Genomic DNA, 15,074 nt, shown 5'->3' with positions numbered 1-15,074 from the left:
AAAATGAGAAAAATTATCCAATCTTGTTTTACCCATAACTTCTTCATTTTAAATCCGTTTTGAGTGAATCAAATTGCTATGTTTTCATATTGAACTCTATTTTATGAATCTAAACAGAAAAAGTATAGGTTTATAGTCAGAAAAATAAGTTACAAGTCGTTTTTGTAAAGGTAGTCATTTCAGTCGAAAGAACGACGTCTAGATGACCATTTTAGAAAACATACTTCCACTTTGAGTTTAACCATAATTTTTGGATATAGTTTCATGTTCATAATAAAAATAATTTTTCCAGAATAACAACTTTTAAATCAAAGTTTATCATAGTTTTTAATTAACTAACCCAAAACAGCCCGCGGTGTTACTACGACGGCGTAAATCCGGTTTTACGGTGTTTTTCGTGTTTCCAGGTTTTAAATCATTAAGTTAGCATATCATATAGATATAGAAAATGTGTTTAGTTGATTTTAAAAGTCAAGTTAGAAGGATTAACTTTTATTTGCGAACAAGTTTAGAATTAACTAAACTATGTTCTAGTGATTACAAGTTTAAACCTTCGAATAAGATAGCTTTATATGTATGAATCAAATGATGTTATGAACATCATTAATACCTCAAGTTTTCTGGATAAAGCTACTGGAAATGAGAAAAATGGATCTAGCTTCAAAGAATCCTTGGATGGCTTGAAAGTTCTTGAAGCAGAATCATGACACGAAAACAAGTTCAAGTAAGATTTCCACTCGAAATAAGATTGTTATAGTTATAGAAATTGAATCAATGTTTGAATATGAGTATTACCTTATATTAGAAAGATATCTTACTGTAAATAAGAAAGATTTCTTGAGGTTGGATGATCACTCTACAAGATTGGAAGTAAGCTAGCAAACTTGGAAGTATTCTTGATTTTATGAAACTAGAACTTGTAGAATTTATGAAGAACACTTAGAACTTGAAGATAGAACTTGAGAGAGATCAATTAGATGAATAAAATTGAAGAATGAAAGTGTTTGTAGGTGTTTTTGGTCGTTGGTGTATGGATTAGATATAAAGGATATGTAATTTTGTTTTCATGTAAATAAGTCATGAATGATTACTCATATTTTTGTAATTTTATGAGATATTTCATGCTAGTTGCCAAATGATGGTTCCCATATGTGTTAGGTGACTCACATGGGCTGCTAAGAGCTGATCATTGGAGTGTATATACCAATAGTACATACATCTAAAAGCTGTGTATTGTACGAGTACGAATACGGGTGCATACGAGTAGAATTGTTGATGAAACTGAACGAGGATGTAATTGTAAGCATTTTTGTTAAGTAGAAGTATTTTGATAAGTGTCTTGAAGTCTTTCAAAAGTTTATGAATACATATTAAAACACTACACGTATATACATTTTAACTGAGTCGTTAAGTCATCGTTAGTCGTTACATGTAAGTGTTGTTTTGAAACCTTTAGGTTAACGATCTTGTTAAATGTTATTAACCCATTGTTTATTAAATCAAATGAGATGTTAAATTATTACATTATCATTATATCATGATGTATTAATATATCTTAATATGATATATATACATTAAATGTCGTTCAAAATCATTAAGTTAGTAGTCTTGTTTTTACATATGTAGTTCATTGTTAATATACTTAATGATATGTTTACTTATCATAATATCATGTTAAATATATATATATATATATATATCCATATATATGTCATCATATAGTTTTTACAAGTTTTAACGTTCGTGAATCGCCGGTCAACTTGGGTGGTCAATTGTCTATATGAAACCTATTTCAATTAATCAAGTCTTAACAAGTTTGATTGCTTAACATGTTGGAAACACTTAATCATGTAAATAACAATTTCATTTAATATATATATAAACATGGAAAATTTCGGGTCACTACAGTACCTACTCGTTAAATAAATTTCGTCCCGAAATTTTAAGCAGTTGGAGGTGTTAACGTATCTTCTGGAAATAAATGCGGGTATTTCTTCTTCATCTAATATTCTCATTCCCAGGTGAACTCGGGTCCTCTACGAGCATTCCATTGAACCTTAACAATTGGTATCTTGTTTTGCTTAAGTCTTTTAACCTCACAATCCATTATTTCGACGGGTTCTTCGATGAATTGAAGTTTTTCGTTGATTTGGATTTCATCTAACGGAATAGTGAGATCTTCTTTAGCAAAACATTATTTCAAATTTGAGACGTGAAAAGTGTTATGTACAGCCCCGAGTTGTTGAGGTAACTCAAGTCGGTAAGCTACTGGTCCAACACGATCAATAATCTTGAATGGTCCAATATACCTTGGATTTAATTTCCCTCATTTACCAAATCGAACAACACCTTTCCAAGGTGCAACCTTAAGCATGACCTTCTCTCCAATTTCAAATTCTATATCTTTTCTTTTAATGTCGGCGTAGCTCTTTTGTCGACTTTGGGCGGTTTTCAACCGTTGTTGAATTTGGATGATCTTCTCGGTAGTTTCTTGTATTATCTCCGGACCCGTAATCTGTCTATCCCCCACTTCACTCCAACAAATTGGAGACCTGCACTTTCTATCATAAAGTGCTTCAAACGGTGCCATCTCAATGCTTGAATGATAGCTGTTGTTGTAGGAAAATTCTGCTAACGGTAGATGTCGATCCCAACTATTTCCGAAATCAATAACACATGCTCATAGCATGTCTTCAAGCATTCGTATCGTCCTTTCACTCTGCCCATCAGTTTGTGGATGATAGGCAGTACTCATGTCTAGACGAGTTCCTAATGCTTGCTGTAATGTCTGACAGAATCTTGAAAAAAATCTGCCATCCCTATCAGAGATAATAGAGATTGGTATTCCATGTCTGGAGACGACTTCCTTCAAATACAGTCGTGCTAACTTCTCCATCTTGTCATCTTCTCTTATTGGTAGAAAGTGTGCTGATTTGGTGAGACGATCAACTATTACCCAAATAGTATCAAAACCACTTGCAGTCCTTGGCAATTTAGTGATGAAATCCATGGTAATGTTTTCCCATTTCCATTCCGGGATTTCGGGTTGTTGAAGTAGACCTGATGGTTTCTGATGCTCAGCTTTGACCTTAGAACACGTCAAATATTTTTCTACGTATTTAGCAACATCGGCTTTCATACCCGGCCACCAAAAATGTTTCTTGAGATCCTTGTACATCTTCCCCGTTCCAGGATGTATTGAGTATCTGGTTTTATGAGCTTCTCTAAGTACCATTTCTCTCATATCTCCAAATTTTGGTACCCAAATCCTTTCAGCCCTATACCGGGTTCCGTCTTCCCGAATATTAAGATGCTTCTCCGATCCTTTGGGTATTTCATCCTTTAAATTTCTCTCTTTTAAAACTCCTTGTTGCGCCTCCTTTATTTGAGTAGTAAGGTTAGTGTGAATCATTATATTCATAGATTTTACTCGAATGGGTTCTCTGTCCTTTCTGCTCAAGGTGTCGGCTACCACATTTTCCTTCCCCGGGTGGTAACGAATCTCAAAGTCGTAATCATTCAATAATTCAATCCACCTACGCTACCTCATATTCAGTTGTTTCTGATTAAATATGTGTTGAAGACTTTTGTGGTCGGTATATATAATACTTTTGACCCTATATAAGTAGTGCCTCCAAGTCTTTAATGCAAAAACAACCGCGCCTAATTCCAAATCATGTGTCGTATAATTTTGTTTGTGAATCTTTAATTGTCTAGACACATAAGCAATCACCTTCGTTCGTTGCATTAATACACAACCGAGACCTTGCTTTGATGCGTCATAATAAATCACAAAATCATCATTCCCTTCAGGCAATGATAATATAGGTGCCGTAGTTAGCTTTTTCTTCAATAATTGAAACGCCTTCTCTTGTTCATTCTTCCATTCAAATTTCTTCCCTTTATGCGTTAATGCAGTCAAGGGTTTTGCTATTTTGGAGAAATCTTGGATGAATCTTCTGTAGTAACCAGCCAATCCTAAAAATTGACGTATATGCTTCGGAGTTTTTGGGGTTTCCCACTTTTCAACGGTTTCGATCTTTGCTGGGTCCACCTGGATACCTTCTTTGTTCAATATGTGACCGAGGAATTGAACTTCTTTCAACCAAAATGCACACTTTGAAAACTTAGCGTACAGTTTTTCTTTCCTCAATACTTCTAGCACTTTTCTCAAATGTTCTTCGTGCTCTTGATCATTCTTTGAGTAAATAAGTATGTCATCGATGAAAATAATGACAAACTTGTCAAGATATGGCCCACACACTCGGTTCATAAGGTCCATGAACACAGCTGGTGCGTTAGTCAATCCAAACGGCATAACCATAAACTCGTAATGACCATAACGCGTCCTAAAAGCAGTTTTTGGAATATCATCCTCCTTTACTCGCATTTGATGATATCCAGAACGTAAATAGATCTTCGAATAAACCGACGAGCCTTGTAGTTTATCAAATAAGTCTTCAATTCAGTGGATAACAGTTTTTGATGGTAAGTTTGTTCAACTCTCTGTAGTCAATACACAACCTAAATGTACCATCCTTCTTCTTGACAAACAAAACAGGAGCTCCCCATGGTAATGTGCTTGGTCGAATGAAACCACGTTCTAATAGTTCTTGCAGTTGGCTTTGCAGTTCTTTCATCTCGCTGGGTGCGAGTCTATAAGGAGCACGAGCTATTGGTGCAGCTCCTGGTACAAGATCTATTTGAAATTCAACAGATCGATGTGGAGGTAGTCCCGGTAATTCTTTCGAAAATACATCGAGAAATTCTTTTGCGACGGGAACATCATTGATGCTCTTTTCTTCAGTTTGTACTTTCTCGACGTGTGCTAGAACAGCATAGCAACCTTTTCTTATTAGTTTTTGTGCCTTCAAATTACTAATAAGATGTAGCTTCATGTTGCACTTTTCTCCGTACACCATTAAGGGTTCTCCTTCTTCTCGTACAATGCGAATTGCATTTTTATAACATACGATATCTGCTTTCACCTTCTTCAGCCAGTCCATGCCAACTATTACATCAAAACTCCCTAACTCTACTGGTATCAAATCAATCTTATATATTTCGCTACCCAGTTTAATTTCTCGATTCCGGCATATATTATCTGCTGAAATTAATTTACCGTTTGCTAATTCGAGTAAAAATTTACTATCCAATGGCGTCAATGGACAACTTAATTTAGCACAAAAATCTCTACTCATATAGCTTCTATCCGCACCCGAATCAAATAAAACGTAAGCAGATTTATTGTCAATAAGAAACGTACCCGTAACAAGCTTCGGGTCTTCCTGTGCCTCTGCCGCATTAATATTGAAAACTCTTCCGCGACCTTGTCCATTCGTGTTCTCCTGGTTCGGGCAATTTCTAATAATGTGACCCGGTTTTCCACATTTATAACAAACTACATTGGCATAACTTGCTCCGACACTACTTGCTCCGCCATTACTCGTTCTGACACCATTTGTTCCTTTCGTTCTGTTAACCCCTGGTCCGTAGACCTCACACTTCACCGCGCTATGACCATTTCTTTTACACTTGTTGTAAAATTTGGTGCAGAACCCCGAGTGATACTTTTCACACCTTTGGAATAGCTGCTTCTGATTGTTGTTGTTGTTGCGGTTGTTATTGTTGTTGGGATGATTGTTGTAGTTACTGTTGTTGTTGTTGTTGTTGTTGTTGTTGTTGTTGTTGTTGTTGTTGTTGTTGTTGTTGTTGTTGTTGTTGTTGTTGTTGGGCCGTTTGTTGTAGTTGCGATTGATGTTGCGATTGTTGGGATAATTGTTGCGATTATTATTGTAATTGCTGTTGTTGTTGTATTGGTGATTCTTATCATCGTTTTCCTCCCACTTTCTTTTGACTTGCTTCACATTGGCCTCTTCAGCCGTCTGTTCTTTAATTCTTTCCTCAATCTGGTTCACTAGTTTGTGAGCCATTCTACATGCCTGTTGTATGGAGGCGGGCTCGTGTGAACTGATATATTCTTGGATTCTTTCAGGTAATCCTTTCACAAACGCGTCGATCTTCTCTTCCTCATCTTCGAACGCTCCCGGACACAATAGGCACAATTCTGTGAATCGTCTTTCGTATGTGGTAATATCAAATCCTTGGGTTCGTAACCCTCTAAGTTCTGTCTTGAGCTTATTGACCTCGGTTCTGGGACGGTCCACCGTTTCAATCCGATTCAGTACACTTTACTTTGTCCTCTTCAGTACACTTACTTATGGCAAACACCGATTCGACCTTCTTGGTCCACCGTTTCAATCCGATCGGTCCTTCGGTTCCATCAAATTCTAAAGGTTTGCAGGCAGTGAATTCTTTGTAGGTGCATCCTACACGATTTCCTGTACTGCTAGATCCAAGGTTATTGTTGGTATGTAGCGCAGCCTGTACTGCGGCTATGTTTGAAGCTAGAAAAGTACGGAATTCCTCTTCATTCATATTCACGGTGTGTCGAGTAGTCGGTGCCATTTCCTTCAAAATAGTCAAATGGAACAAGTTAATCATACAGAATATTAAGAGTAGTCAATAGTATCTCGTAGCATAATATGAACTCATTTATAAAAGCTTTTTCTTCATATTAGCGTTTTATAAGTTTAAATTCGGGTAGTACCTACCCGTTAAGTTCATACTTAGTAGCTAATATACAATTCAACTACTACAATTCTATATGAAAAACTGATTATAATAATATTTCGCGTTCAAACTTTTACACAATATTTTACAAACTTACAATACCGTTTATTTTACATAAAGCATGAAATATAGCACACAATAACTTTGATACAAGATAGTTGTGAAGATAATTCTAGCTAGTACACAAGTCGTTCAGCAAAGGCAATAAAGACACGTAATTCATACGTCCAGAAACAAGTCATGCATTCTGGTTTTACTAGGACTACTTCCCATCCTTGGTCTTGTGGAACATAACCGTTATGACCGTTGATAAGATAGTGTGTTGTAACGTCGTCAAAGGGACGAGGGTTACGTAATGACCAACAGTCTCGTAATAACCTAAAAACCTCATTTCTTACCCCAATTACCGACTCCGTCACTTGTGGGAACGTTTTGTTTAATAGTTGTAGCCCGATGTTCTTGTTCTCACTTTGGTGAGAAGCGAACATTACTAATCCGTAAGCATAACATGCTTCTTTATGTTGCATGTTAGCCGCTTTTTCTAAATCACGAAGTCCTATATTCGGATATATTGAGTCAAAATAATTTCTAAACCCGTTGCGTAAAATAGCATTTGGGTTCCCCGCAATATATGCGTCAAAGTAAACACATCGTAACTTATGGATTTCCCAATGTGATATCCCCCATCTTTCGAACGAAAGCCTTTTATAAACCAAGGCATTCTTGGAACGTTCTTCGAATGTCTTACAAACTGATTTCGCCGTAAATAGTTGTGCCGAAGAATTCTGACCGACTCTAGACAAGATTTCATCAATCATGTCTCCGGGTAGGTCTCTTAAAATATTGGGTTGTCTATCCATTTTGTGTTTTTATACTGTAAAATAGACAAGAGTTAGATTCATAAAAAAAAAATACTTATTAATACAAGCAATTTTTACATATATCATAAAGCATAAGCACACTATATTACATATATTACACCACACGAATACAACTATCTTATTCCGACTCGCTCGTTTCTTCTTCTTCGGTTTTGGTTCGTTTTGCCAAGTTTCTAGGGATATATGATGTTCCCCTAATACGAGCTGTCGTTTTCCACAACGGTTTAGAAAAACCTGGTGGTTTAGAGGTTCCCGGGTCATTGTTACAACTTAAGGGCTTCGGGAGTTGACGATACATATAAAGTTCATCGGGGTTGGAATTAGATTTCTCTATTTTTATGCCCTTTCCCTTATTATTTTCTTTGCCTTTTTAAATTCAGTTGGGGTAATTTCTATAACATCATCGGAATTCTCGTCGGAATCCGATTCATCGGAGAATTGGTAATCCTCCCAATATTTTGCTTCCTTGGCGAAAACACCATTGACCATAATTAACCTTGGTCGGTTGGTTGAGGATTTTCTTTTACTTAACCGTTTTATTATTTCCCCCACCGGTTCTATTTCCTCCTCCGGTTCCTCCTCTTCCGGTTCTGATTCTTTTTCCGATTCTGATTCTTCTTCCGGTTCTTCTTCGGGAACTTGTGAATCAGTCTAATATATACTGTTTACACACGACCATTACATAATGTTGGGGTTGTAATGAATGATAACTCAACCAAGATAGAGGGACGAAGCCAATAAAAAGACAGAAGTTTACAAAGGTGTCTGGCTAGGAAATGTGATTCCTCCGGCTTCAAATCCCTATTATACCATAGGGATGAGGACTAGCGAAGGAGCTAATTTTACCAATGATTTCACTGGATTGTTTCGTTATGCTGCATCTCCTTACGATTTCTTTGTTTCCTTTCGCTTCGAGTAGAAATTTGTTAATGAGGTGTTAGCATTTTTTTGTGGGCAGTGTGTTTATATTTTTTTGGGTAAGCAAGGAAACCATCCTATGAACGAGCACATTGGCTACCCCATAGAAGGTAAAACCTCGGGTAATCAAGCCCCCCGAGCGCGAGACCTGGTACCGGGTGAATTGCGCATTATGTGCACCCTCTAGTCACACTCCCATTTTGAATAATTTGGCATAGTCAGGAATTGAATTCGGGTGGTGTGCTTCATTGGACAACTCGATGGCCATTCAGGCAAGCCTGAATGGTTGCAATGTGTTTATATTAATGTTTTTTAATGACAATCTTAAGTGTTGTAATTAGAAAAATCTTTTTAAATTAGTATTACAAAATTAGCATAAGTTGATAATTTCAGAAATAATTTAGCGGAAACAGTTCCAAATTTTTTATTTTAACTATTTATATCAAACATGATGGTGAAATTTCAATGTACATGTTCAATTTTTTTGAACGTTGCATAACTACCATTAAACTTGATGTGCCCTTTAAAAGAAAAGAAAAAAACCGACAAGGTTACCTTATCTCAATACACTACTGGTATAAAGTGTTATGGTCGCATACGGCTAAATAATGAGCGATGATATGTACACAACCCAATTGTTATGTACACAAACATGATGCTTTACAGTGTTGTATAGTATAATACTGTAAAGCACCATAGTTGTGTACATAACAAAAGTGGGTTGTGTACGTCACTCCCTACTAGAAAGACTGCATAATGTTATAACATCTTCCCTACTGATGCATAATGCATAATGTTCATTGAATATTTTATATGAATATTGGAATGTTACCTAACTGGAAGAGAAGTTATCAACCCGAGGGAGAGATCTGGCGATAACCAGCATTAAAATAAACAGGTTGTGTTGCGTCAAAATAGATTGACTAGTCAAATGGTTCAACCTATTTGGCAAACAAGTTTTGTTCAAATTCGATTCCAACACACCAAAACAGTTTAAAGAAAAAGCAAACTAGAAAAAAATAATACTCCCTAGTCCGTACTCCCTAGTAATAATGAATATTCATAAACTGGGAACCATCCCAGTCCCAGTCCGCTTTTTCAACACAAACCTTCCAACATGAAAAACTAAACAAGTTGTGTTCAGGTTGGGTGCTTCGAACATGCTAACCCCAACCCGAAAACAAATTGTCAGCCTGACCCAGAAGGCTCATTACACAATTATAGTAATGCGATTGAAAAAGAACTTAATGCATAATGCAACAACTTAATGCATAATGCAACAAAAGTATACTATTTGTGATAAATCGTCAAATACGTTTAGACCAGATTATAATAAAGGAATCATATATCAAGAACCATAACAGAATTATGTCTATTATTCAACAACACCAAGAGAAAATTGCTTCACGATGTATCATCTCTTCCAGATATGAAAACCTTCAAAAAGGAACACCCAGTACATAGCTTTGCCAATCACTAGATAGAGTAAAAAACATTCATTCGCAACAGGTGCAGCACAAAAGAACAATCCAACCCGACTTGAATCACACCTCATCTGTGAAATTAACAGCTAGGTCCCAGTAATGAACCACCCCAGCATCAGCAAACACCTTACGGGCAGCAGTTTCAGTCCTACACTCATGCACCAAAAACCTATGAAAACTAGGTTTCGCAACGCTACCTTGCCATACAAGCACACACTTATTCGTAGGTTTCTCGTCATCACCATCTTCATCTTCATTCTCTTCTTTAACAGCAGCCGCCCAATTTATACGTTTCAACATCAACTTCTGATAACGTTTTATAGACTTATTACCACCTTCCACTACCACAACACAAACACCCTCAGACATAACCGCACAACCAGACAACCGGTTTTCTTGGGCATTAACATCAACCTTAAACCTTGTTTGAGGATGGGAAAGGTCGTTAACTTTGTACACAGAAACTATTGTCTCAAGGGTATTATTGTCATCAAAAAGTTTCCTTTCTTTCTTTTCACGTCTTTCATCGGGTGTTAGCTTTCGTGCAATGTTTCTGTCAGCATGGGCTTGTTCACGTTCAGCCGCAGCACTTCTTATTTCCATTTCAAGCCGGGTCGGGTCTTGGGTCGCTTCGGAACCGAGAACTCTCATTAAATTGCTCATTTTGACTTTGGGTTTGGGAGGTTCTAGAAGGCCTTGTCTGATCATTTCTTGACGGTTTTGCTCGGTAGCTAAACGTCTCTGAGTGCGGAGTTTTTTGCGTTCTTTTTGGGTAAGTTTTAAGGGTTGGGGTGGTGGTGGGGCAGGTTCGGCTGGTGGCTCAATAGGACGGGGGTGTTCGACATATAATGTGACTTTTTCTTTCTTTAGTATGTCTTCTGCTAACCCACCTTCTGTGATGTTTCCATAATTACCAGATTCTAAAAATGGTACGTCCCTGAAAAATTTATAAACATTTTAATCAGATTCTCACAAATGTATGCAATAATATATACAAGGTAGCAGATCAAAAATAGCTTTTCAAATTACGAGTTAATTCTGATTTATTATAACAATATAGTATCAACAAATCATAAATTTAATTTTAATATAAAATTGAGTTAGAAAGTTGTATGAAATAACTAACCACCACTCAACATCAGGAATAGGATCCTTTGGCTTTTCTTTGATGATGATTCTCTCAGATACCTCAATCAGATTAGGATTGATATCAGGTTCCGCCTTAGCCTTAGCAAGTTGTGCTTGTTTTGCTCTAAACTCTCTTGCTTGTGCTTCTCCAAATTGACTCTGGAAACAAAAATGTTACAAATCAGTGAATCGGTTTAATCAAAAATAGAAAGCACACCAGACTAGAATGAGTAGCAATGGATCAGAAGATATACCTTTAGCTTAATCATCTCAGCCTCCTTAGCCCATTTACCTTCCTCTACAAACTGAAAGGTCATCTTTTTAGGCCTTAAAAGTTTGACTTTATCTATTCCCATTCGAGGATCAAAGTGAGGATTTTTATCTGGGTCGACTTCCAATTCAGGTTTCAATATCTGGAACGCATCTTTTTTCTGCTTGTTAATGTTAACCTGTATGGATGCAAAAGAAAACATGAGAAATGTAATCAAATTCAAGGGTTCAGTTTTTATTATTGAAATTGACTTGGGAGTATAATTTTAATAATAAAAATAAATAATATAAAATAAAAAACAAATTGCTCCTTTCATAAGCAAATTGGGCAGAAATAGCATACCTTAAGGGTGCTCAAATTGTTCAACTTTGGTATATTAACCACATTCCCATGTTCATCCACTTCCCGTCCCAAATGATCCAAACGAAGAACAGGAGCTTTAGCAGGTTTAGGTTGAAGAGTGACATCTGGTGGCATCTGCCCAGGAAACATGTTAATAAGTGGAGCAAACTCAGGGTCCTGTCTAAATCCCATCTTTGCAGCAAGCTCTTGTGCACGTTTTACAGCTTCGTATTTCGGTGCAGTGAGTCCTGCAAGTTGAGGCACACCACTACCAAGTGGCTGCATAGGTGCAGTTGATCCGATAGTGACAGGTTGAGGTGGGCCCGGGAACATTCCTGAACTAGATGGAGCTTTAGAAACCTCTTTTGTAGATATCTGACCAATTCTTTCTGTGCTAGAATTAACACCTTTGTTCAACTGCACCATAACAGATGCCACAAACACATTATTATTATACAAAACTTAACGCTGAATACAGCCTCTATTGAGTCGACAACAATCGTCGATTTATTGGCGACTTGACTAACTCTTAGAGCCTAAATTAAATTTCAGGCAGGATTTAAAACCCATGGAAATTTGATTCTACCATTTTCATGGCGTCTATTATTATTTTTATTTTAGTATTTCTATTTTTTTTTCAAAAAATTTTCCTACGTAAAGGCCGGAGGTCCTCTCGGAAGCAATCTCTTTATCCGTCGAATAAAGAGAGGGATGACTTTCTCTACTCTTGAGAGTATTTCACTCTTGGTGGAGAAATGACTTGTCTTTATTCTCGGATAGGGCAAGGATTGTCTACATCTTACCTCCCCCATACCCCACTTATGTGGGATTTGGGTTGTTGTTGTTGTTGTTAACGCTGAATACACTGGTAAATGAGGGTAATAAATAGTAAGAGAGCACAATGGTTAAGCACGGACCAAGGTTGCAAAAATCGCTACTCAGGAGTACTCAATGGGAACTTGTTAGAGACTACTCGGCAACTCGGGAGTACTCAGACGTTGACCAAGTTTGACTTTGACCAATTTTGACAGATTTTCCAAGTAATCCCGATTTTCACTGTTTTGACCGAGTTTGACTTTAACCAATTTTGACAGAATTTCCGAGTAATCCCAGTTTTGACTGTTTTAACCAAGTTTGAGTTTGACCAATTTGGACCGAATTTTTCCCGCTTTTGACTGTTTTGCCCACTACGTTGACTAAAGATTGACTGATTTTGACCCATTTTCCAAGTAATCCAAAGTTTTGGATGATTTTGACCGAGTACTACGCGATTTGCAAAAACCAAGTAGTAATTCTTAGTTCTGCAACCCTGGCACGGACAACGCAACGCAATAAATATATAGATATAAAAATCAAAAGTTAAAAGAATATTACCATAGGGATTTTCTTCATCTTCTCTGCAAGTTCCTTTCTCTTGAGTAATGTGGCTTTAGCCTTAGATAAGACATCGAGAGAGATGCCACCACTCTTGCCAGCAGCATCTGCAGAATTTCCATCTGTACTGGATTTCCCAGGAACCTCATGAGATCTGTTACTATTAACTCCTTCATTTTCATGTTTGCTAGAAATCAAAGATACCTTAGAAGATGAAGGAGGCTGGCTGGGTGCCAAAGATGTCTCTCGTGGAGTTCCAAATGCCTTATTGTGTGATTCAAGTGCACCACCCTGCAGCCAATAATGCAAAAGTCAACATATATAAACAAGATACTGCAAGAATTGATATTACAGGACAGCAATATGTGTACAAAAGAAAATTAACCCATCATAGAATAGCTGTAACAGAACACCAAATTGGCAATATAATTCTGAAACCAGATCTTCATGTGTTCACAACATCAACATAAAGCTCGTCTTAATACAAGCAATCACTAACACATGAGTGACTGTCTAATGCAATACCATCGAAAGGCGTTTCCAGATAACAGAAATTGCTAATTTCAAAGATTGACCATGAAACCAGGCTATAAAGCTTTGTTTTAACTAGCTTATTATTATGCCAAGTTATTGTAATACCTACTACAATTCTCCATACCTTGTACATCATAGGTCCTCCCATCAAAACTACTAATCCACTAAGCATGCTCAAAACTAAACATCAACAATAATGATATTATATCAGCTATACACATAAGCAAAGCTAGACATACATATAATATGTATACATAAATATAATACATATATAATCTATACAGTTATACAACAGATGCAGAAAGAGGAGTAATAAGAAACTTACATTGGCATTGGAACCACCAAACAATTCATCTTTAACATCACTCTTGGTTTTATCACCATTCAAATTCCCTTTTTTAATTCCATCATTATCTGAATCAATTTCTTCTTTCTTCTTAACTTTATCTTCAAATTTCCTTCTCTCCTTCCTCTCTTCTCTATCCCTATCATCTTCAGCAGCAGCAGCTTTATCTTCAAAACGACGTCGCTCTTTGCGTTCATCCGAAACCCTAGTTCGTTTCTCACGAGCCTCATAAAACCTATCTTCATCATCACTATCACCATCCCTATCTTTCCGTTTATGATGATGATGATGATGTCGTCTAGTATCCACTGATTTCTCACTCAATTCTCGATCCTTGCTGGTTTCTCGTTCGTACGACTTCTCACGCTTCACGCGTTCATCGATATCTTCGGACCTCTCGCGTTTGGAACGGCGACGGCGATCTTCTCCATCGGTATCGCGGTATTTGGAGCGGTGGTGCTTGTCTCTTTCGGGATCGGGATCGGGATCGGAATCTCTATGTTTCCGACTGGATCGACTATCCATCGTGGTTTGGTTAGGGTTTTGTGGTATCGCTTTAGTTTGTTTCACCACCTGGAATTGGAGATGGACGTGAATCGGTAATAGGAATGGTGCAATTAGGGTGTTTTATTGGGCACAAGCCCAAATTTGGTAAGAGACTTCATTGGGCTTTCTTATTTCATATATGAATTTTACTAACATAAGTTACGTCATGGTTCGATGGTTGGCACACAAGTGAGAGGACGAAAGATAAAGTTTACGTTATGGCGGTTGGAAATATGTTCTCGGGTTGGCTACGGTTCAACCGTAGTTTGACCGTGGTACATATATTCCGAAGATATGCCCATGACATTAAATAATAAAAGTCCATTTATCCTATTCGGTCACACACAAAGGCCAATCGTAAATTGTTTGATATACCTTCTAATCGGAAATTAATTTATTAATCATTAATTAATGGTTTAATAAATTAAGTAAAATTTTTTATGTGTATACATATACTTACAAATCTAAATATGTAGAGATTTGATTATATTTTGCAAATCATATTTTATATAAGATATAAGATTTGATTTGATATACTACCTCCGTCCCACCACAAGTGTCCACATTTTTATTTTGAGATGTCCCATTTCAAGTGTCCACTTTGTGTTTCAACCAAT

The 15,074-nt window shown here is 36.9% G+C and overlaps 1 protein-coding gene across 3 annotated transcripts; it reads right to left on the bottom strand.

Moving 5' to 3' along the window:
* Nucleotides 1–9,704: 9,704 nt before the first annotated feature.
* On the bottom strand, nt 9,705–14,497 carry LOC139846844 (protein RDM16-like). Of its 3 annotated transcripts, none has more exons than XM_071836385.1 (6): nt 13,891–14,497; nt 13,032–13,322; nt 11,658–12,074; nt 11,299–11,493; nt 11,043–11,203; nt 9,705–10,853 (listed from the first exon to the last, which is right to left on the bottom strand). In XM_071836385.1, exons 1-6 carry the CDS (start codon nt 14,434–14,436, stop codon nt 9,977–9,979), a joined length of 2,487 nt encoding a protein of 828 aa, XP_071692486.1. In that variant the 5' UTR covers nt 14,437–14,497; the 3' UTR covers nt 9,705–9,976. The 3 variants fall into 3 exon arrangements, with proteins under 3 accessions (XP_071692486.1, XP_071692488.1, XP_071692487.1); XM_071836387.1 differs by lacking the exon at nt 13,891–14,497 and having other exon boundaries at nt 13,032–13,158; nt 13,236–13,316; XM_071836386.1 differs by lacking the exon at nt 13,891–14,497 and having other exon boundaries at nt 13,032–13,153; nt 13,236–13,316.
* Between the last annotated feature and the right edge of the window lie 577 nt (nt 14,498–15,074).

The sequence above is a fragment of the Rutidosis leptorrhynchoides genome, chromosome 5, assembly GCF_046630445.1.
Source record: "Rutidosis leptorrhynchoides isolate AG116_Rl617_1_P2 chromosome 5, CSIRO_AGI_Rlap_v1, whole genome shotgun sequence".
NCBI lineage: Eukaryota > Viridiplantae > Streptophyta > Magnoliopsida > Asterales > Asteraceae > Rutidosis > Rutidosis leptorrhynchoides.
This window is presented reverse-complemented; position numbering and strand designations above follow the sequence as displayed.